This window comes from Beta vulgaris, chromosome 3, assembly GCF_026745355.1.
Source record: "Beta vulgaris subsp. vulgaris cultivar EL10 chromosome 3, EL10.2, whole genome shotgun sequence".
Classification (NCBI taxonomy): domain Eukaryota; kingdom Viridiplantae; phylum Streptophyta; class Magnoliopsida; order Caryophyllales; family Amaranthaceae; genus Beta; species Beta vulgaris.
The window spans coordinates 8,776,905-8,798,688 of NC_079204.1; the positions used below are offsets into that span (position 1 = coordinate 8,776,905).

Sequence of the window (21,784 nt, forward strand, 5' to 3'; positions counted from 1 at the left end):
TTGTTTGGTTGGTTTTTTGGGGGGGGGGGTGCGGGGAGGGCGATGAGCTACATCTCCTCTTAAATGTCAACAAATATAATGCTAAAATTTGTTTTATATTTAGTCAAAAATTGCTTTGACGCATATTTTCGAACAGCAAGGAACAGTTGAACTGTGTTGACATTTCAGAGGAAAACATAATCATAAAACTCAATTGAGTTGAAGAGGCGTACCATACGAGCATCTCTACTTTCTCGGCGTAGTTGTAAATTGTAATACACTGCAGTCCAGACCTAGCACCGCTTTAATGGAAATAGATGTAAATGGAGATTGGCTGCAAGACAGTCAGATCTGCCACATTATGCAGTGAATATTGATATTGTTTTATGATCGGTTCTATAACTATTATGCGTGTCTGCTTCATCCTGCTAGCAAATGGTACAATTGAACCTGCCGTTCTGCATTATAGCAATATTCACTAACCATATAGAAGCAACAATTGTAGAATACGGAGAAATATAAAAGCAACGTTCACTTATGCTAGATCTGACTCAAATTGGAGGATCATTCATCCAAGAAGGCTTGAAAACATGTCAATACCTGCAAAAAGTAAACGCCAACACACATCCGTCATCACTCATCAGAAAGTTTCACCTGATGATCATGAATTAACAGGATATGCAATTGCAATTGTGGAATAATTGCACTGAAAAACCAAAAGGACACCTGCTCCACAAGTTCTTCCTTCTGTTTCCACCCTTACTTTATGATGATGATGATATTCATTATTGATTAAGGAAACTGCAAAAACTTAACTCACAGAAGGGAAGAAATATGGACGCAGGTCCACTAGGCGATCATACTTCATACAAGTTTCGTGCTCGCAAATACACTTGACTCTTAAAAAAAACCACAGATTGACTATCATGGCACTGATCTATCTTACTGCTATTCATCTGTAAGTGCACCCGAGGAACCAAAGTTGTTGTATGGGAAAATCACTGAAGATAAAATTGCATAAAATTGAATCTCATAGCCCAGATTGCACCATTGTAAATACTAGTATTGGCAACTGACAAGAAAAAGAGGAAGAAGCAAGACTGGGATGATTTACCGTGCAATAAAGCATCATTTCAAGCTACAAATACAAAGACTTACTGAAATATGGCCATTAGAGCATTTATTTTACCAGTTCTTGAGTCTTTTAAAGATTCAAATCTTTTGCGGGAGCAACTATACTGGACCATACAATGGCAGGTTCTTGTCCTAGAAAAGTGAGTAACGAACACTTGAGACCTTAGCAGTATCATGACCATGATGAAATTCTATGTATCTTCAGAACAGAGCAAGACCTAGTAACGGACCTTAATGTACTTATGTTGATCTCGTTGTTAAGTAGAATTCTGAGGCTCTAACTGTACTTCAAAGCACCACACACTAGTCGATACACACCTTTAATGTCAAAATAGTCAGCAAGATGAGGAAATGAACATAAAGACTATCATACAGTTTTCAATTAATACAAGTTAAAATTACATAGAACATACCAAAATGAATTGCAACAAGAAAGTCAAAGGCAATGCAAAGAGTAACATATTCCACATGCATTGCTTTTATCATAATGGTGAATCCCACCCAATAAAACTTACACCGCATATAGTAAAAGGCATAAGGCAAATTGAGGTAATGGAAAAGTCTGTCATACCATATGCGCTTAACTACATCCAATACAAGCATGGGTAACTGACTGTGAGGTGTGTAAACAATCAATGAATACTTCTGGAATAAAGTAACAATGTCGTATTCCTGTAACTCAGTATCTCCTATATCTCTTAAATCGTGAGATCCGATGGAGATATTGTCCCTTCTCGATCATATCTTTCACTATTTCATGAGCTTTAGAAAGCTTCCCATTGCGCCGGAGATTTCTAATTAAGGTGTTGTACACAAGAAAATTTGGGCTGCAACCTCTCGTTTCCATTTCCTTCAGCATAGAGCATGCATCCTCAAATCTCTCAGCCATACAAAGTCCTCGAATCATAGAGTTGTAGGTAAACACATTTGGCAGCTGTCCATCTGCGATCATATCATTGAACAACTGCTGGGCCATCTCTAGCTCCCCTGCTGCTATATACCCACTGATCAAAACAGTGTAACTGACAACATCAGGCTTTAACCCATTTTTGCTCATTTCATCAAAAAAGTACTTGCAAGCATCCATATTTCCTGCTCGGCTCAAACCATCAATCAAGGTTGTGAAGTGGAGGGAACTTGGACATAATCCAACTTCCCTCATATGATTCAAAAGATTGAGCGCCGCGTATGGTTTATCACCTTTACCAAGAACATGAAGAAGAATGTTAAAAGTATGAAAATCTGGAGAAAGTCCATTCCTACCCATTTCATCCAGCAACCGATGGACACCTTCCATCTTTCCCAGCCTATACTGTGCACAGATGAGTATATTATACGTTAGAGTGTCAGGCAGATGACTATCAGCAAGCATCTGCTGATAAACCCACTCAATTAACCTGTGTTGGTTAATTTTAAGAAGACAAACCAAAATTGCATTGTAGGAATGCTTAAATGGACGGTAGTTGAATGTCTTTGACCTAATGAACCTTTCAACAACTGTTCTTCGCAATCCTAACTCACGACAACTACAGACCATAATATTAAAGGTTCTTGCAGTTGTCGGGTACCCCTTCTCTGTCATCTCATCAACTAATCGCCACATTGGTTTAAACTCCTCAGCCTCTGCAAAAATTTTCATCAGCAAATGATATGCGTTCACTGTGTGTCTGTAGTAATCGTGCTCACTAGACCATACAAAGAACTTGTAAGCCAATTTGGCACACGAAGTCCTGTTTTCATCATTTATGATCTTCAAAATCTTCAAAAGAACCTGCCTGACAAGAAGACCCGAAACCCTTACATTCAGCTCCTGCAATTCCAATTTCACATTGAACCCAGGACAATCTTGCCTTAATACATCAAACAACCTATCTGCATCCTTCATAGTCCTTTCAAAAAAATTATGCTCGACATCAATTCTACCTCGAAAATGGCTTTCATCCTCTTTACTTGCTCTATCTAAACCCGGATCAAAATCCGAACTTGCCCAGGATTCTCTAATTAATTTCTCAATAGGAGCAAAACTATTGCTAGCATTATCACTACCATTATCTAAACTACAATTACAAAAAGCCCGTGATACCAAATGCAAAAATGGGATAGGATTCAAAACCCTTCGACCAAATTGAGCGACAGATTTCATAATCAACAGGATTCAATAAGTGGGAAAATCCCATTATCTCAATAATTCAAAAAACTAAATGAATTCGAGTAACCCAGAAACAGATTTAAAAATTGAACTAAGTAGAACACCAGATGTAATGATCCCATTAATCTTAAAAACCCCCAACTCATAAAAGTAGATCCTTCATTGAACAATCAACAGAATAGTATACCTATCTTCTATTTCAGTGAAGCTAAAGACAGAAACTTTCAAGAACTGGATATAGGAATCAAACTTAGGGTTTTAGGGAGGTATAGTATAAGTTAAGTGGGTGGTAAGTTTTTTTAAATTTTAAAGAAGATAGAGAAAACTTACTTGGTTGATTGATTGTTGAATATGAGTTGGGAGGAAACTGAAAGGTGGAAATTGCAATTGTGCAAAGATGAAGTGCAGACTGCAGTGGAGAAGCGGGGTTAATCTCAAGGGGCGGCACAAGTCCAATGCCTCTCTTTTTGCTTGGCTCTATAATTTTTATGAATTTCGAGCTTATTAGTTTTTATTGAAACAAACTAGTGAGTGTCCTGGGCGATGTCCCGGATTGTTTCTTTTCGTAAATTTTTGTCTTGTGAGGAAAAAATTGACGTCATAATTTCAAGAATATAAGAAATTGGAGTAAGAGTTTATATCTACAATATAGTCTACTATCATTACCAATGTGTTAGGTATTCAACTACTTGTGTAGTCTTTTAATGAGGTATAATTACAAGATCTTATTATATTTTATTTTGAAATATTAAACAATGATGTTATGTTGGATCAATGGTTAAGCTTTCACTTTTCCTTTCAAAGGTCACGTGTTCGATACCTTCTAACCACACAACATAAACCTTTTAATATATTACTATAGATTTAACTTATTAGTGAAACTTTTTATCTTGACGTTCGAGAAAAGTTTGTCGAAAGTAGTTTAGCGTCTGTTTTCCCCATTTTATTTTCACTTCAGTTCAATTCAATTCAGTTTAGTTCAATTCAGTTTAATTCAGCTTTGGACAATACTTTTAATCTCACATACCACTATTCATTTCAGTTCGGTTCAATTCAATTCAATTCAATTCAATTCGGTTTAGTTCAGTCGTTTTATGCCGAAGAGAACAGACCCTTAAGGCCTGTTCTCCCCAGCTTATTTTCAATTCAGTTCAGTTCAATTCAATTCAGTTCAATTCAATTCAGATCAGTTCAGCTCTTGACGATACTTTTACTCTCACAATCACTATTCATTTAAGTTCAGTTCAATTCAGTTAAGTTCAATTCAATTCAGTTCAGTTCAGTTCAGTTCAAATCAGATCAGTTCAGTTCAGCTGTTTTATGCCGAAGAGGACATGCCCTTAGTTAGTATTGTAAAAGATCGATGAATTATAATTTAAAACTAGTTTTATTTTTCGGGTGATGCCTCGGGTCAGTTACAACTAGTCTCATATGCACGCGATGCGTGTGAATACATATTAATATTAATATTGACATAAAAGCACTAAATGCACTTATACTATCTTATTGTAGTTTAGTTTGATCATTCACAATTTTTTTCAATGTGATAAATGAACGTGTACCAGAATGTACTATAAGTTGATATTATTGGATGATATATGCTAATATCTTTAATATATGTGTAATTCATTGCATAACATTACATTGGGAAATTGGATGGTATAAGTCTATTACTTTATATATTTGAATTACGAACATATTTATAAATAATAATGAGATGGATTATCCCTACTAACACAAACGACCACTATGAGCCTTTAAATAAATAAAATGATAAATTATCTAATCGACACATAAGACGATATAAAAGGAAAAAAATAAAAAGATGAGAGTATCCTTTTTTTTGGTATGTTTGGGTTAATGTATGTTCTTTGAAATTGTGATTGCAATTGAAAGTTTAGTTAGAAAGAAAATTTGTAAGTTCTTACTTTTGAATTATTTGGAATTGCTTTAGTTAGATTAGTTTAATTTTCAATCAAAAAATCTCTTTTTAAGCATATTTTTGTTGGAAATATTTTATGTCTACATTACATCTTATTATAAGTTAGACAATTTTAAATTTTTTATTAGTTATTACACATAAATATAGATCAAGAAGGAATTGAATATTTTATAATTAGCATTTTTTGATAAGTGAAGGGTAGAAAGTAATCTTACAGGAGAACATCATAGCTCACCCCTTGGCTTATATAATAGAGATAAACAAATATATTATTATTTTTAAATTTTGTAATTTCTTTTGCTACTTTTCGTATTTTGTATCAATTAAAAAATTGAAAAATTCACGTCAAGATGTGATAAGTAAAAAAAATTGAATGATTTGAATTTGAAAACAATACCTTAACGGCTCGTTTGGTAGTCGTTAATAAATTGCGGTAGTGAGAATGAATTTTAAGTGTAATTTTATTAGGGAAACACCCTTAAAATCTCTATGGGGAGACATTTTTTCTCCATGGGCAAGCAATCTCACCCCTAAACTTGTGTTTTTGTCTCCAAAGGGAAACAATTTTCATTACCACTCATTACCACCTACAAGGTGGTATTGGATGGGAATGAAAATTCAAGAAGGAAAGTGGACATTTTATGATAAATTAGCATTACTTTGGGAATGGACAATGATATTTTTCACAAATTTACACACAAATTCATTCCCATTACCACCATTTACGACCAACTACCAAACGTGCCGTAAAAGGAATTGTGGTAAGAGAATATGACATCAATATTCTCTTGTAAATTACGCAATAAGTGTGTTATAGATATATATACTTATTTAAGTCTTTTTAGTTACGTATAATTATTATTATTACAAGACTTTATCGTATTTTATTTGAAACATTAGACAACAAATTCATAGTGTATTGATGGTTAAGCTCTTAATTTTCATTTCAAAGGTCTCGTGTTCGATATCTTGCACATACACATTTTTTTAAAAGTGAGGAGTACACATAGACATGAAGCATTAGCGTAAGAAATTTGAGGAGAGTGCCATGTGGCACATAGGCTTTCTTTCGCACGCCTTTTTATATATTTGTAATTAATAGGCACGACCAAGCTTAATACTCCCTCCATTCTCTATTAGTTTACCCCTTTCTTTTACACAGAGTTTAGGAGAAATAATGTTGTGGGTCATAAAAAGAAAAAGAAGCTGTTCTTTTATATTAAAGTTAAATGTATGTGCGTGTGATGAAAAGTTATGTTAGTGCTCTCATTCCAAAAATAGATACAAAAGAAAAGGGTAAACTAATAATGGTCATCCCAAAAAGGAATACGAGTAAACTAATAAAGACCGGATGGAGTATTAAGAAGAGAATATGTCACTTTTTGTTTTTTTTAAATATAGTGACTAGTTTAATGTATTTAGGGACCAGGTTAATCTATTTCGTAATCAGTTTAATCTATTCAGTAATGACATTCTTTAATCCATTCATTGACTACTTTAATCCATTTAGTGACTAGTTTTATCTGTTCGATAAGACTACGAAGATAGTTTTTTGAAATTATCTATTGTAGTTCGATAATCAAGAAAAAAAAGGAAGGAGAAGAGAAGGGATAACTAAGATAGTGTTTGATTAGAGTGAAATGGAATGGGCTTGTTAGAAATATTCAACCTTAGGGTCGTCTAGTTTTATATTAAAATTATACTGTCTATTCTAATTGTTAGTCGAGTACAAACACTAGATCAACTACAAGAGGAGGGGTGAATTGTAGTTGGGGAGATTTTCAATCTTTTTGCGAAAATAAAACAATCTTTAACTAAGAAAGAGATAAGTACATAAACTTAAAAGAAATAAGAACATGGGAATTTTTACAAGGAAAACTTCATAGGCCCAATAGGAAGAAAAACCTTGACCACGTGAGATTTTGACTCAATTCTCTTTAAAAAACCTAATATTGGACCTTCTCTGTTCCTCTAGGAACTTGTTCCCTGTCACCTTGTTCCCCCTGAACAAGTGACTTTCTCTCTTGACTTCGCTAGAAGTCTTCTTCTTTCTCTCTTTTCTTTCTCTTTCTCTTTTTCTCTTAAAATGATTACAGATTTTGTTTCACACAACCTAATCTCTAGTACAAGGAATAATAATGAAAGAAGAGTAGAAACATAATACACTTTCGTTGAATGATATTACAAGAATAACTGAAAGCATAATTATTTTTGTTCGTTACAACACAACTATATGTAGATAATAGATTGCCCCATGATCTTCTTCACACGTACATAGTGGGAGCTAAAATTTAGCTTCACTTCATCCACTTTATAGCCGTTAGAAGTCCGTTAGAAGTTGTGCTTGATATGTTTCCACATCTTCCGCCATCACCGTACGCCTCAAAGGTAGGTAGGTTGTTGTGGGTTGTTGTAGTTCCTAAAATCTAGGAACTACTTCAACAACCCTCTTTTTTAGGCGCTGGAAGTTAGAGCTTCAAATCACTTTGATATTTCGTCTTCTGCGCATACTAACTTCCAAGAATATTATGGTTTCTAATATTTTCACAAATTAAAGTCCATAATATAATTATGTAAATTATCAGTCAAAACACAAATAAGTTAAATAACTTAATATTTGATTTAGCTCCTAATCAATTCTCCATAATCTATTAAACACGATATTTGTGAGATAAAACAATAAACCTAAATGATAAGATAAAATAATGAACCTAAATTATAAGATAAAATAATAAACATAAATTATAAGATAAAATAATAAACCTAAATTACTCTACAAATAAAATTAAATAAATAAATCTAATAAAACAAACTAAATTAAACGAAGATAAATATTTGTCATCATCAAAATAGTGAATACAACACTAATAAATTGTGAAAGTAGTTGTGATCGATAAAAGTTCACTATAATTAGTTTTAACCAATGGTGACAGATATAAGCTCGATTTCATTATTGGAGATTTAGAGCATTTATATGATTAGATTCATGTTAAGTTGATTTAAGTTGCTTGGTTTAGGTGTGACGCCTTAAACAATGTACGATATAAAAGGCATTTAATGTGGAGCGACACGATAATGATAGAGCGCACGTCAAAAATAGGCAAAGATTCAGAGATTGACAAAAGAGGAGAGGAGTGTCGCTCTAGTGTAGAGTGTAAGCTCCGTTTCGTCAGTTATTGTTTTATCGTGAAGCGATGCTTATTGCCTTAGTGGCTGTCTTTTTGACGATATATATCTTTGTGCGTTGTATAACTTCTCTATGGCTATGTTCAGTTCACCTTATTTTTGCTTATTTCAGATCTAATCAGATCAGATCAGATCAGATCAGAAAAAATAAGTTCAGATCAGATCAGATCAGAAAAAATAAGTTCAGATCAGATCAGATCAGATCAGATCAGATCAGACAATCAGATCAGATCAGATCAATCAGATCAGATCAGTTCAGATCATATCATGCTTATATTTAAAAATTATTATTATTAAATATCTTTCACTACATATTAATAAAAATTATAATAATTGAATATTAATAAAGTACTCATTGAGACGAATCAAACAAGACCCCACATGACTATATTTTTTATATATTGAGAAAAATCTAAAAGATTATCTCTTATTGTGAATAGTGTCAAGATTCTAAGTGACAAAGATAAAAAAAATACAAAGGGGGTATTATTATTTACTAGTACATTTGTTCAAAAGAATTATTATTATTGTTGTTGTTGTACTTATTAATTATTAATATTGGTAATTATTATTAATCTTATTGTTACCATTATAAATGTCATTGTTATTATTATATTAAGTTATTTTGTTGTTATTAAATAATAGAAAATTAAAAGCCACGTGTTAAGAACATAAGATTGACGCAAAAATAAGAAATATATAAAATATGATATCTCAAATTCATGATAACGAAACTACTATGTTCGGATTACATTTCAAAATAAGCTAAGTGTGAGATACAAATTATAAATTTAGATTCGGTATACTCTTCCTACCGAATTTCAAATCTCTCTAGCTATTTGAAGTTGCACGATATTTATTTATTTTTTGCTCAAGTCATAGTTGTTTGTATATCTTGTTCTATTTTATATGGAAAAAAAAGAGTTCAGTTTGCCGACTTCTCAAGTGTGAAACTTTTTTTTAAGGGAAAGTGTGAAACATTGTATAAGTGCTCTTATAAAATAATGACTTGAGTTATATAATTATTTTTAGTAATAATAATAATTATGATTATAATTATTATTGTTGTTCTTATAATAATGATAATAATAATAATTATTATTAATAATAAAAGTTGTATAAAAGTTGTAATAGAAATAAAATGATAATAATAGTAACACTATAAAGAATATCTTATAATGTATTGCATAATAATGATTTACAAAGTAATAATATAATAGTAATAATATATTTTATAAAAGATAAGATCTTGTTGAAAAATAAGTTCAGATCAGATCAGATCAGATCAGATCAGATCAGATCAGATCAGATCAGATCAGATCAGATCAGATCAGATCAGATCAGATAAAAAATAAGTTCAGATCAGATCAGATCAGAAAAAATAAGTTCAGATCAGATCAGATAAGTTCAGATCAGAAAATTTCAGGTGAACTGAACATAGCCTATATATGATACTCCTCTCATTTTTATGAATGGTTAGAATAACACTCTCACAACAAAAGGTCAAAGTAAATTCAGCATCACAAGAAGTAATCATAATCACATCTATTCCTCTCATGGGTGTTCATAAATATTTGATCTGGTCCATTCGATCGATTTTTAGTTTGACGAGAATTCTTCGAATATCTGATTCGAATACCCGAAAATATCTGTTTTCAAGACCGAATATCCAAAACTTATTTTATTAACATTTCCTTCAAAAATCCATTTTTTTAGTTTGGATATCCCTTCGACCCTAAATTTAGAATATCCGATTTTTCGAATGGGATTCGAATCACATTTTTCAATCCAAAATTTTCGGATATCCGAAATTTCTTAAAAGATCGGACAAAGTATCCTATATGAACACCCGTAGTTTCTACTTGACAGTGTTCTTAAGCAATAACTTTGGTGTCTTTCTATTTTGTGTCTCGAGAAAGGATTTAGCGCTACTCGTGCTCAAGTATAGGATTCGAATACTTTCTTTTAGAAAGCGATTACACGCCTAGAAAATTCCATTTATTGTGTTTATCTTTGTAATCCTTGTTCTAGTGTTTTTGTTTTAGCATTCATTGTGTAAAAAATCGTGTGAAAATACTAGACTTGATTTTTCTATGATGCAAAAACCAACTTGATCAAACTATATTTTAAGCAACATAGATTGATTATATGGTACTTCTAATAGGATGTACAGAAATATAGTCACATAAGTGGCACGAATATTACATGTGTAGACTAACATCACTCGTGCATGATCATGTAACTATAAATTAGTCTATACACGTCAACTTTTAGATGCGCGATACTTGATCTTATAAGTTCACTATATAAGTATAGTCTTGCTTGAAGGAATGTGTTTTGTAAGGTGATGATATTGCTTCTTTAACTAATATTTTGACTAAAAATCCAATTTTGTTAATTATAACCTCTTAAATTAAAGATGATAACATCTTAAAATAATACTCCATGTCGTAATAGTAATATACTAGATATTACTCATGTTATTTGCTTCTTATAATTTTTGTTATACATTAATGCATCTATAATCATTATTTTTTGTTTAGAAAGATGCCCACTTATGTCTTTTAATTTGTCTACATTTTAGAATTATGGGCAAGGTTGACATTGTAAATATGTCAAAACCCAAGACAACCTAACAAAATTCCTTCTAATTAACAATGCTTTTCATAAAAGAAGTGTATTAGTGACAACATGCAGTCCAAATTTATAAAGCCTTCACTTGAAAAGGAGATAGAAGTACAAAGGAACTCACTAAATACAATTAAGATACTCAAATGAGTTAAAAATTTATACTCCCTCCGTCCCATAATATAGTGCTTGTTTCCTTTATACACGGTCTCCAAGACGTGACTTTGACCTTTAATATCTTCAATTCCGTATTAATAAAAAATATAAAAAGTTGATATTATAAAACTACACATTGAGACGAATCTAACAAGATCCCACGTGAATATGTTTTTTTATATATACAAATGAGAATATTCGGTCAAAGATTTCAAAGTTTGACCCACCAAAAATGAAATAAGCACTATATTATGGGACGGAGGGAGTAATTGACTACAGTCGATATACCTGGTTAGATACTAGATTTTGGTTCCCAATAGAAGGTTGGAATTGAAATAGTAAGCCTCTGTGAATTTGTTTTGATTCTCTATTTTCCGTAAGTTTGTTTTATGTTAGTCATCACTATTTCAGTTTCACTTCGGTCTTGCAGTTTATACTTATAATTAGATTATTAGAACATGCCAAGAATCTTGATCTTATTTTCACCAAATGAAAAAGACCAGCTGAATAAACACAAATATCTGATAGTTTTTATTTACTGGAAAAGCAAAGTAACAAAACATAACATAAGATAGATAGCAAGAAAACTCTAGATAACAACTCACATCACATAATATTGATTTGTGCGAGTGTAACCAGCAGCATCACATACAAACATTCACAAACTGTAATAAGTGTCTTAGTTCATAATTTACAACAACTGATATAATTTCAAGTACATTAGCAACACTCGAATGGAGTAAGATTATCACTGAAATCCTGTTTCTCCAGCTCTATTCTGCTCACTTGCCTTACTATGAGGAAATTCTAGGAGAGCTTCCATTTCCTGACAACATAAAACCAAAAAAATCAACAAAATTCATACAATAAATGGCACTGCAATGCAATTCCATGTGTTCCAATTTAAATGTCACATAGTTTTACCTTCTATAGTATCCTTTGATAGAGATTCACCACTTTTCTGTAACAGCATCTTTGACCCCTGTTACAACACCTTCTGTAGCATCCTTTGGTAGAGTTTCACCACCTTTCTGAAACCAGGCACCAGCAGCATCTTTGATCCTTTCCATTACACCCTTTCCAGGACTAGCCAACCCGGCACCAGCATCGTCATAACTCGTATCCTCACTCCTTCCAAGCTCTCTTGCCACCTCTTCAGACTCCGTTACTCGCCCTTTTATTGTCACTTTCCTCCTTCCGTCTTCCTCCACGGCCCCGCTTACATCCTCCTTATGCTTGTGCAAGGGCAATGCATCAGCAATGACATCGGCTAACGCCTTGTCTTCTTCCCCAGGCTTCAGTTTCTCGGCCAAGAACGTTTTCACGGACACTCCTCTATCCGTCCAAGCAGAAGGTCCAGTTGTAGTATTAGGGTCCACCTCATGCCCCATCTCCGAACCATGCACATCCGAGCCCACAGTGGATCGTGTTACTGTTTCAACATTTGACCCTCCCTTGAATGCCCCTTCTTGCACAGGCTGCCTCTCATGGGTTCCTCCATAGCCTAGTTTTGTGGCTACAGCATCCTTGGCTTGTACAGCCTTACCAGTTATAGAAGCTGTGACATTCGATATTTTCGCGCCATAACCCCCTGATTCAGAATGTGTATCATGAGGTCCTGAGGTTGCACTAGTTGAGTGCTGATCAGAACTTCCCCCATACCCTAGCTTTGATGTAACAGAACTCGTCGCTTGCTTTGCTTTGTCAGCCATCATTGCAGCAGCAGACGTTATTTTCTCAGTATAACTTCCTTGTGTCTGTTCTGAGTCGCCGTGTGATCCCATCACACCTGAACTGGTACTGTCAAACTGAGACCCCGACTCTGGGATTTCGGAAAACACAACTGTCTTAGAAGTAACCGGCTCTGGAGAGAATTGATCATGGCTTCCAGTGAATATTTTCTCATCTTGTGGGCTTTGTTTGGGTTTGAACATGCTCTCTTGTTGGCTTGTTATTGCTTTTTGCTGTGATTCGTCTTGGATGTTCATTCTATCCAAGTGATGCAGAATTGGTGTAACCCCTATTTCTTCACCACCTGAAAATGTGAATAGAAGCATTTAGAAACATGTTCATGTCAGAAAAGCCATGATCACTTTCCGGATCTGCTAACTAAACCGCCCTCAAACCAAAACAACATTGGACGATTCCAACATTGTCCACTTCAAACTTCAAAATACAATGATAGCAAATATCAGATTTAATCAGCAATATCAGTTAGCTGACTGAGAAAAGCACTTCATAATTGGCAAAAATTGTTTCAATCAGAAAAAAAGTAAGTGTAAATCACATCAATTTTAGTGAAATTCACGTGAAGGGAATACGATGCCCCCTTTCCTTCAGTGACTATTAATTAACCATCATTAGAATCAACCAAAGATTACAATTCAATAATCGCGAGCTAACTTCATACTTATAGTCCAAACAATGTTTGCTTAAATGCAGAAGCAGATTCATAAATTCACAACCATACAAACAATCAAAAATCGAACATAAATCTTACCCTTGCCTGTTGGGTCAGTAACTTTAGACTCGTAGTTGTCCGCATGACGTTTTTCCCCAGGACCTGTTGGAGCATGAGGGTCTTTCTCCAAGTGTTCTGAACTATCAAAGATGCCCCCAAGCTTCCTAGTGTGTCTGTCAGAAGGTTCTTTCAACTCCTTTAGTGTTCCGGTATCAGTTCTAGACCAGCCCAAGGTCTCCTCTTGTCCTGGAACATAGCTTGTAGTAGTCGGATCAAAGGTTTGATAACCACTTTGAGGCTTGCTTGACGGATCAGCATGAACAACTCCCTCCATAGCAGTTCTTTCACCCAGTTTACTTCTGTGTAGCCCTGGCGTAGAGCTGTCCCTTGACCCTTTTAGTGTTCCGGTATCAGTTCTAGACCAGCCCAATGTCTCTTCTTGCCCCGGAACATAACTTATACTGGTAGGATCAAAGGTCTGATAGTCGCCTTGAGGCTTAGGCTTGCTTGACGGATCAGCATGAATAAGCTCTTCCAAAGCAGTTCTTTCAATAGCTTCTTTTCTCTGTGTCCCCGGCATGAAGCTCTCCTCTGACCCTTTAAGTGTTCCAGTATCAGTTCTAGACCAGCCAAAGGTTTCCTCTTGCCCTGGAACATAGCTTGTAGTAGTAGGATTCAAGATTTGATAACCACTTTGAGGCCTGCTCGACGGATCAGCATGGATCACCCCTTCCATAGGGGTTCTTACACCCTGTTTACTTCTATGTAGCCCAGGCATAGGGCTCTCCTGTGACCCTTTCACGATTCCGGCATCAGTTCTAGACAAGCCCAAGGTCTCCTCTTGCCCTGGAACACAGCTTGTATTAGTTGGATCAAACTTCTGATAATCGCTTCGAGGCTTGCTAGACGGATAAGCATGCATCTCCCCCATAGGAGTTTTTTCACCCACTTTACTTCTATGTATCCCTGGCATATAGCTCTGAGCAGGCTTGGAATTATTACCTATCATAGTTATAAGATTACATCAATGAGTACGAAATTCTCTTCATTGAGAAATTATAGAGTTTTTTGCAAGTAAAATATGAAAAGATCAATCAGAATCATTAATTTCCACCAGGCACAAAGAATTTCAGGTCTTCGTCTAGATAAAATTAGCATAATAGCCTTGTCTTCAAAATTTAAGTGCATTTGTAAACATATATAAGTTATTCAGAATCTAGGGCTCGAGTGCTTGATTATTGTCCAAGTATCACCTAAGATGAGGTATTCTGATGTGAATATTTCAACATTAATTCTAGTCTTTGTCTGGTCTAACCTGGTTGTAACAAGAACTAAGTACAATAAGTTTATGAAGTCGAAGAGAACATAGCCTAAATGAATATCTACCATAATTTTAAACCAAAATGAGGTGCAACTGTTAGTACCAATATAGAGAATCCGCCAAGTAATTACATGTGAAATCAAGAGTCAGGGTCCATTATTTAGTAAACATCTTTAGGCAAACAAGACAATGATCACGATTCACAAGTTTATGCCATGTTTTCAGATTCATTAAAACGTATGCTTCCTTTGCTTCTACACCAAAACACTAATGTACCAAATCATAAAAACAGTTTCAGAAACAATCTTACCATTTCCTGACGGATCAGCAACTTTAGCCTGATAATTAGCAGGATGACGCTCTTCACCTACATCTTTCGGGGCCTGAGGATCATTCTCCAGGTCTGTCAGTCTCTCCACTAAGCCTCCATACTTGGCAGGAGGTCCCTTCTTCCCCATATCCAAATTTCCGGTACTAGTACTATGACCTTCACGTGAATGCATAGCAGCAATGGGGGTATTCCTTGGTGCATAAGGTCGCTCCTCGAATTCTTTTGGCCTTTCAGTATCCGTCCTCGAGCAACCCAAGGTTTCATCCTGCCCCGGATTAGATCTTGCAGTAGTAGGATCAAATTTCTGGTAATCATCACCTTTCTTGCTGATCACTGTGGCACCTTCTTGACCTGTACTTCTGTCTCCTTGTTTTGGTTCATGTTGCCTTGCAACTCCCTCATGTCCTGGCACAAAGCTTTGAACAGCTGCAAAATTATGTATTAGAGGATTTCCAAAACTCTCCAGCTTATTTAATCAACATATAATTTAATTTACAGGTACTACTTACTTAGCAGTTTAGTTTAAGTATCATATACTGTATCCAGTTTGACTTTAATCTACTTACAACACTTCTGAGTTTTACGTTGATAGATGAACAATACAGACGTTAAAAATGTTGTAACTAAAAGAGGCCGATAGAGTATCATATACAATATCCATTTTGACTTAGGCTTTGTTTGGAGAAGCATTTGCTAACATTCGTGTTTGGAGAGCACCTAACATAAAATTTTAAGTGGCTAAAATGATTTAAATGATAAATTTTAAAAAATTTACCTTTTCAAAATCAGGTGACTGAAATTTTGGAATGTCTTTCCAAAATATTGACAACAACTAATTTTACTAAAAATAATTTATCAACTTAATCAACTAATTTTGTCAAACAGTTAACCTAATAAGTTCTAGCACCTCATCAGTTTCAACTTTATCTTCTCAGTTTCAATTTATTTTCTGCTAGTAATGCCAAACAGAGCGTAGTCTAATTGCAATACTTTGAGTTTCACGTTAATACATTCAACAATACAAAAGTTAAAAATGTTGTAACTAAAAGAGGCCGATGGTGCATATAGAGTATTGATCTCTAACATCTCTTCTCTCTATTCACAAAAAATACACACATCACACATGTTTGGAATCTCAACAATGTAAGAGTTGCATACCGTGAGTGTTGTGGATTTCAGGGTCCACATCCATCTCATCGTCGTCGTCGTCATCATGATCATCGTGCACTTCATGACCATGTCCAACATGCTCTTTAATACTATCCTTAATCTTTTTCGCCTTTGCTTTTACCTTCTTCAGCACTGATTTCTTCTCACCATGATCCTCATCTTTATGACCTTCATATATCATACATGACCATTAAATTAAAAGAGTTGAGACTAATACCACCATGAAAATCAAACAAAATAGTTGCATGTGTACATTTTATTTTTACACTTCGTTCTTGCGGTTTTCTTTTCTTCTATTGCATCGGTGTGACTTTTTCATGTACATTCCCTTTATTTCAAATTCAACACTTATTTTCACTTTTATATACATTTCAAAAATAAATCTAACATACTTTAAAATTTTCCTCATATCACATGAATCTAAATTTATTAATTCCGTTTCATCTATTTCTTTCTTCTATATGTTTCTTGTAAAAACACAATATTCTAAGATTATTGGTAAACCAATTATAGAACACTATTAATCACATAAATTGTCACGTTCAAATTATGCTATTAACATAACCATTAATACTCCCTCCATCCCAAAATACAGTTCCCATCACCATTTTAGGTGTCCCAAAATATAATTTCCATTTTCATATTTAGTTCCACATTTTTCCGTAATTTATCTAGAAAAACCGTGTCGCATCATTTATTTTCTTCTTGAAATTTATTTTTTCCTTTGTTTATTCAACCACCACTCTCTCTCTTAGATTCTACTTAAATAAATTACCCTAAAAAAATAATGGAAACTATATTTTGAGACGGAGGGAATAACATATACGGCCTCCGTAACAGGAAAAAAATAAATATTATTTATAAAGTATAAAATATTAATTTGTTACATTTTTTTTCCTGTTACGAATAAAGTAGATAGGTTATAGATGTAATGTTATTTCTTTTATATAAAAGCTTTTAGCTTTTTAAAAGAAGTATTTTATTTATTTCAGTATCACAGAAGTATAGTAAGAAAAATAAAATGCAGTACAATATCATCAATTCTTTAAGAAATTCTTAACGCTATTAAGTAAAATCTTACCAATATGTACCCCCGTGCCAGCATCTTGATCATGGATATGATCTTCTTCATAGGTAGTAGAGTGACCTCTAGGACGTTCCATTTGATTGTTCATTAGGATCAACTTTCACTAATATCACTAAATCGGATAACTTCTCCACTAACTCTTGATTAACTCTTGGCAATTTTTGTTTTTAAGTTCGGGAACAAAGAAATGATCGTTTAATACTGACGAAGATTATGAGAATTTAGAGGGTTTTTAAATAGTGACGATCAATTTGTAGTCGTTACATAAAAAGAGTAAAAGCAAAAGTATTTTGAGGGGAATTTGATGATTGATACGGTATATTTAATTGTTTGAAGAATTAGAATACGCCACCTTTGCATGGTGTTGGCGCTATAGTGCAAAGACACGTATTGGGAAGGCAGACACGTCCTTGTTTCGGTGCGTCTAGAGTCTCTCGAAAACTGATGGTATTAATTTTGAGTTTAAATTGTCTTAAACGTGGCGGGTATCTCATGGAAGTTAAAGATTGGAGTCCTCCTATACGGATAGATACTGACTACTGTAGTGTAATCGATATCACCATTGGACTAAGGCTATGTTCAGTTCACCTGAAATTTTCTGATCTGAACTTATCTGATCTGATTTGATCTGATCTGAACTTATTTTTTCTGATCTGATCTGATCTGAACTTATTTTTTCTGATCTGATCTGATCTGAACTTATTTTTTCTGATCTGATCTGATCTGATCTGATCTGATCTGATCTGAACTTATTTTTTCAACAAGATCTTATCTTTTATAAAATATATTATTACTATTATATTATTACTTTGTAAATCATTATTATGCAATACATTATAAGATATTCTTTATAGTGTTACTATTATTATCATTTTATTTCTATTACAACTTTTATACAACTTTTATTATTAATAATAATTATTATTATCATTATTATAAGAACAACAATAATAATTATAATCATAATTATTATTATTACTAAAAATAATTATATAACTCAAGTCATTATTTTATAAGAGCACTTATACAATGTTTCACACTTTCCTTAAAAAAAAGTTTCACACTTGAGAAGTCGGCAAACTGAACTCTTTTTTTTCCATATAAAATAGAACAAGATATACAAACAACTATGACTTGAGCAAAAAATAAATAAATATCGTGCAACTTCAAATAGCTAGAAGAGATTTGAATTCGGTAGGAAGAGGTATACCGAATCTAAATTTATAATTTGTATCTCACACTTAGCTTATTTTGAAATGTAATCCGAACATTAGTAGTTTCGTTGTCATGAATTTGAGATATCATATTTTATATATTTCTTATTTTTGCGTCAATCTTATGTTCTTAAACGTGGCTTTTAATTTTCTATTATTTAATAACAACAAAATAACTTAATATAATAATAACAATGACATTTATAATGGTAACAACAAGATTAATAATAATTACCAATATTAATAATTAATAAGTACAACAACAACAATAATATAATTTTTTGAACAAATGTACTAGTAAATAATAATACCCCTTTGTATTTTTTTTATCTTTGTCACTTAGAATCTTGACACTATTCACAATAGAGATAATCTTTTAGATTTTTCTCAATATATTAAAAAAAATATAGTCATGTGGGGTCTTGTTTGATTCGTCTCAATGAGTACTTTATTAATATTCAATTATTATAATTTTTATTAATATGTAGTGAAAGATATTTAATAATAATAAGTTTTTAAATATAAGCATGAATGATCTGAACTGATCTGATCTGATCTGATGATCTGATCTGATCTACTGATCTGTCTGATCTGCTGATCTGATCTGATCTATCTGAACTTATTTTTTCTGATCTGATCTGATCTGAACTTATTTTTTCTGATCTGATCTGATCTGATCTGATCTGATCTGATTAGATCTGAAATAAGCAAAAATAAGGTGAACTGAACATAGCCTAAGATATAAGATCATTTTCCTTAAAAAAAAGGAAAATAAAATAAAATAAAATAAGATCATTAATTTTTTATTTTTTTTATGTAAGAAGGTCATCAGAATTTTTTTTAGTAGTAATTTATGGAGTAATACTTTCTCCAATTTTTTTTTTTTAAATGAAACATTTTATATTATTTATAAATTTCATTTTGATAATCGATTGTGATTTATACGTGATAAAAAAAAATAGTCATGTGAAATTTTATTAGATTCGTTTTAATATGTATATATTTTTTTAAAAATTTCACAAATACAAAATTAGGAGATATATGTCAGAGTTTTTTGCGGGGATATACCAGGGTGTTAGAGCATTTTGTGCAGCATATATATCATATTTTTTGTAGGGATAGTCCAACCTAAATTTAAATTTTGTTAAAAGGTACAAAAAACACTATTTTTAGTGAGAAAGTCAATTTTTCGGCTTTTGACTTGACATTCATTTTCCTCCAACTTCCTTACTGTCAATTTCTAGCTCACCCGCGAGTTCCTACAAAGTCAAAGGTTGGAAATTTGACTTTTTCGTCGAAAATAGTGTTTTTGGTATATTTTAACAAAATTTAAATTTAGAGTTGGTATATCTCTACAAAAAAATTAATAAGGTATATCCCACAAAATGTACTATTACCTGATATATTCCCAAAAAAACTCTATGTTATTAAAGTTTTGCGTTAATAAAATGTCATATTTAAAAAAAATGGAGGAAGTAATTCCATCACTTGGAGTCTAGCACATTAGTTGATGGCACAATTTGATACAAGAGGTTCGTAATTTATAAAGAAACATTAGTCATTTAACAATCATTTGTTTCATCTATCTATATAATACTATAAAGCAATAAGGATTTGCTTATGTGTCATGTCTATGTTAAAAATGCTGAGGTGTCAAGCTTTTGTATAAACTTCAAACTTAAATATTAATGATGTGTCATGCCTTTGGTAAAATACATAAATCTTGGAGTTTCTCACAATAAAACTCTCAATGAGAGTGTCCACGTGGCAATACAAAATATTTTGGCCGAAAATTATATGAAAAATGCAAAAAAATCGTATTGTGTTGTGTTGATTGATTTTTAAATTAGGCAATTAATATCATGGATATCATATAGATTCCGGAATCAAGCACATCCATTTATAAATTAATGTGATTGATGCTAATTATGGGTACAATTACATAATTCAAAATTCAAATTAATATTGGTGTTGGCCGAAAATTTTAATTGTCATGCATATAGGGTATTTACGAAAATTTTACTAACCAACTAAATACGGGAAGTAATTTAAATTATCAATCAATCTTAATTATTGCCCCCTTAATGGTAATTGTCAATCAATCAGTTAATTTAAATTGATACTATCCGAAATTATGTTACCAATCAATCAATCAATAGTTATTCTGATTGTCAATCAACCATAATTTTGGATACTAATAACCTAAATAACGTAAATATGCAAAATAAACGTATCATTTTTTGTATAAATAGTGTCGTTTTCTCTTCAAACATCCCAACTCATTTTCGGATTTTCAATTTGCATATTGATGTCAATTCTTCCCCTATCTCTACATCAATATTATGTTCTCCTCCAAACATAATAGAAACAGAAAATCCATCCAAAAAATGTCCGCTAAAGTTGAATATTCGAATTTTTTAGATATTGAATCTATGGTTTTAACACATTTTCGTGGAGGCCATTTTTATTTCCACAACATGTCCAGTATGTTTACATATCATTTTAATAAACGCAATGAAGTTTGGGCTTATGTTGAAGACGTTAAGACAACAATACATGGTTATCGTCCGTATATTTTTTGATTTTTCGAACATGATGTTATATGATCTACAATGCATTCCATCAAGAGCTTACAAGATTGATGATGAGTATTTTGAAGATTTTGATTAAACAATACGGAATGTTGTGGCGTTAACAACAAAGTATTGGTTGATTATCTTTCAATTGATTAAAACGTAGTAATTAAAGTCACTACGTAGTTGTCATATAACATTTTTATTATCGATAACGTTTTTAATTTATTTTGTTTCATATTTATTTTTAGTATGTAGTTGTAATAAGATGATTTACATCTTTATGCCCTTTTTTCTATGTACTTATTTCTCTTTCTCTCATGTCATTATCAATTTATTAACTACTTTGTCCAATGTATTGGTTTTGATGATGCATTGATAGTTCAATTCTAATACTTTGACCCATATAAATTCTTCACCATCATTTCAATAAAAACAATAACCTCCTAAATT

At 32.7% G+C, this 21,784-nt stretch overlaps 2 protein-coding genes across 4 annotated transcripts; both read right to left on the reverse strand.

Annotated features, from left to right (window-relative positions):
• Positions 1-346: 346 nt before the first annotated feature.
• Positions 347-3,757, reverse strand: LOC104888567 (pentatricopeptide repeat-containing protein At1g55630). 3 transcript variants are annotated; one of them, XM_048640169.2, is made up of 3 exons: positions 1,685-3,757; positions 1,344-1,431; positions 347-579 (listed from the first exon to the last, which is right to left on the reverse strand). In XM_048640169.2, exon 1 carries the CDS (start codon positions 3,254-3,256, stop codon positions 1,793-1,795), a length of 1,464 nt encoding a protein of 487 aa, XP_048496126.1. In that variant the 5' UTR covers positions 3,257-3,757; the 3' UTR covers positions 347-579; positions 1,344-1,431; positions 1,685-1,792. The 3 variants fall into 3 exon arrangements, with proteins under 3 accessions (XP_048496126.1, XP_010671891.2, XP_057249538.1); XM_057393555.1 differs by lacking the exon at positions 347-579 and adding an exon at positions 587-1,245; XM_010673589.4 differs by lacking the exon at positions 1,344-1,431.
• A 7,925-nt stretch (positions 3,758-11,682) lies between these two features.
• Positions 11,683-17,845, reverse strand: LOC104888643 (low-temperature-induced 65 kDa protein). The gene is made up of 6 exons (XM_010673665.3): positions 17,539-17,845; positions 16,446-16,625; positions 15,267-15,713; positions 13,675-14,637; positions 12,099-13,209; positions 11,683-12,000 (listed from the first exon to the last, which is right to left on the reverse strand). Exons 1-5 carry the CDS (start codon positions 17,630-17,632, stop codon positions 12,125-12,127), a joined length of 2,769 nt encoding a protein of 922 aa, XP_010671967.2. The 5' UTR covers positions 17,633-17,845; the 3' UTR covers positions 11,683-12,000; positions 12,099-12,124.
• Positions 17,846-21,784: the final 3,939 nt, after the last annotated feature.

Coding starts and splice junctions, on each gene's coding strand:
- LOC104888567 (XM_010673589.4), bottom strand. CDS start 3,256: ATGAAATCTGTCGCTCAATTTGGTCGAAGGGTTTTGAATCCTATCCCA.
- LOC104888643 (XM_010673665.3), bottom strand. CDS start 17,632: ATGAACAATCAAATGGAACGTCCTAGAGGTCACTCTACTACCTATGAA. Junction 16,626..17,538: donor TGGCACGGGGGTACATATTG/GTAAGATTTTAC, acceptor TGATATATGAAG/GTCATAAAGATGAGGATCAT. Junction 15,714..16,445: donor TGAAATCCACAACACTCACG/GTATGCAACTCT, acceptor ATAATTTTGCAG/CTGTTCAAAGCTTTGTGCCA.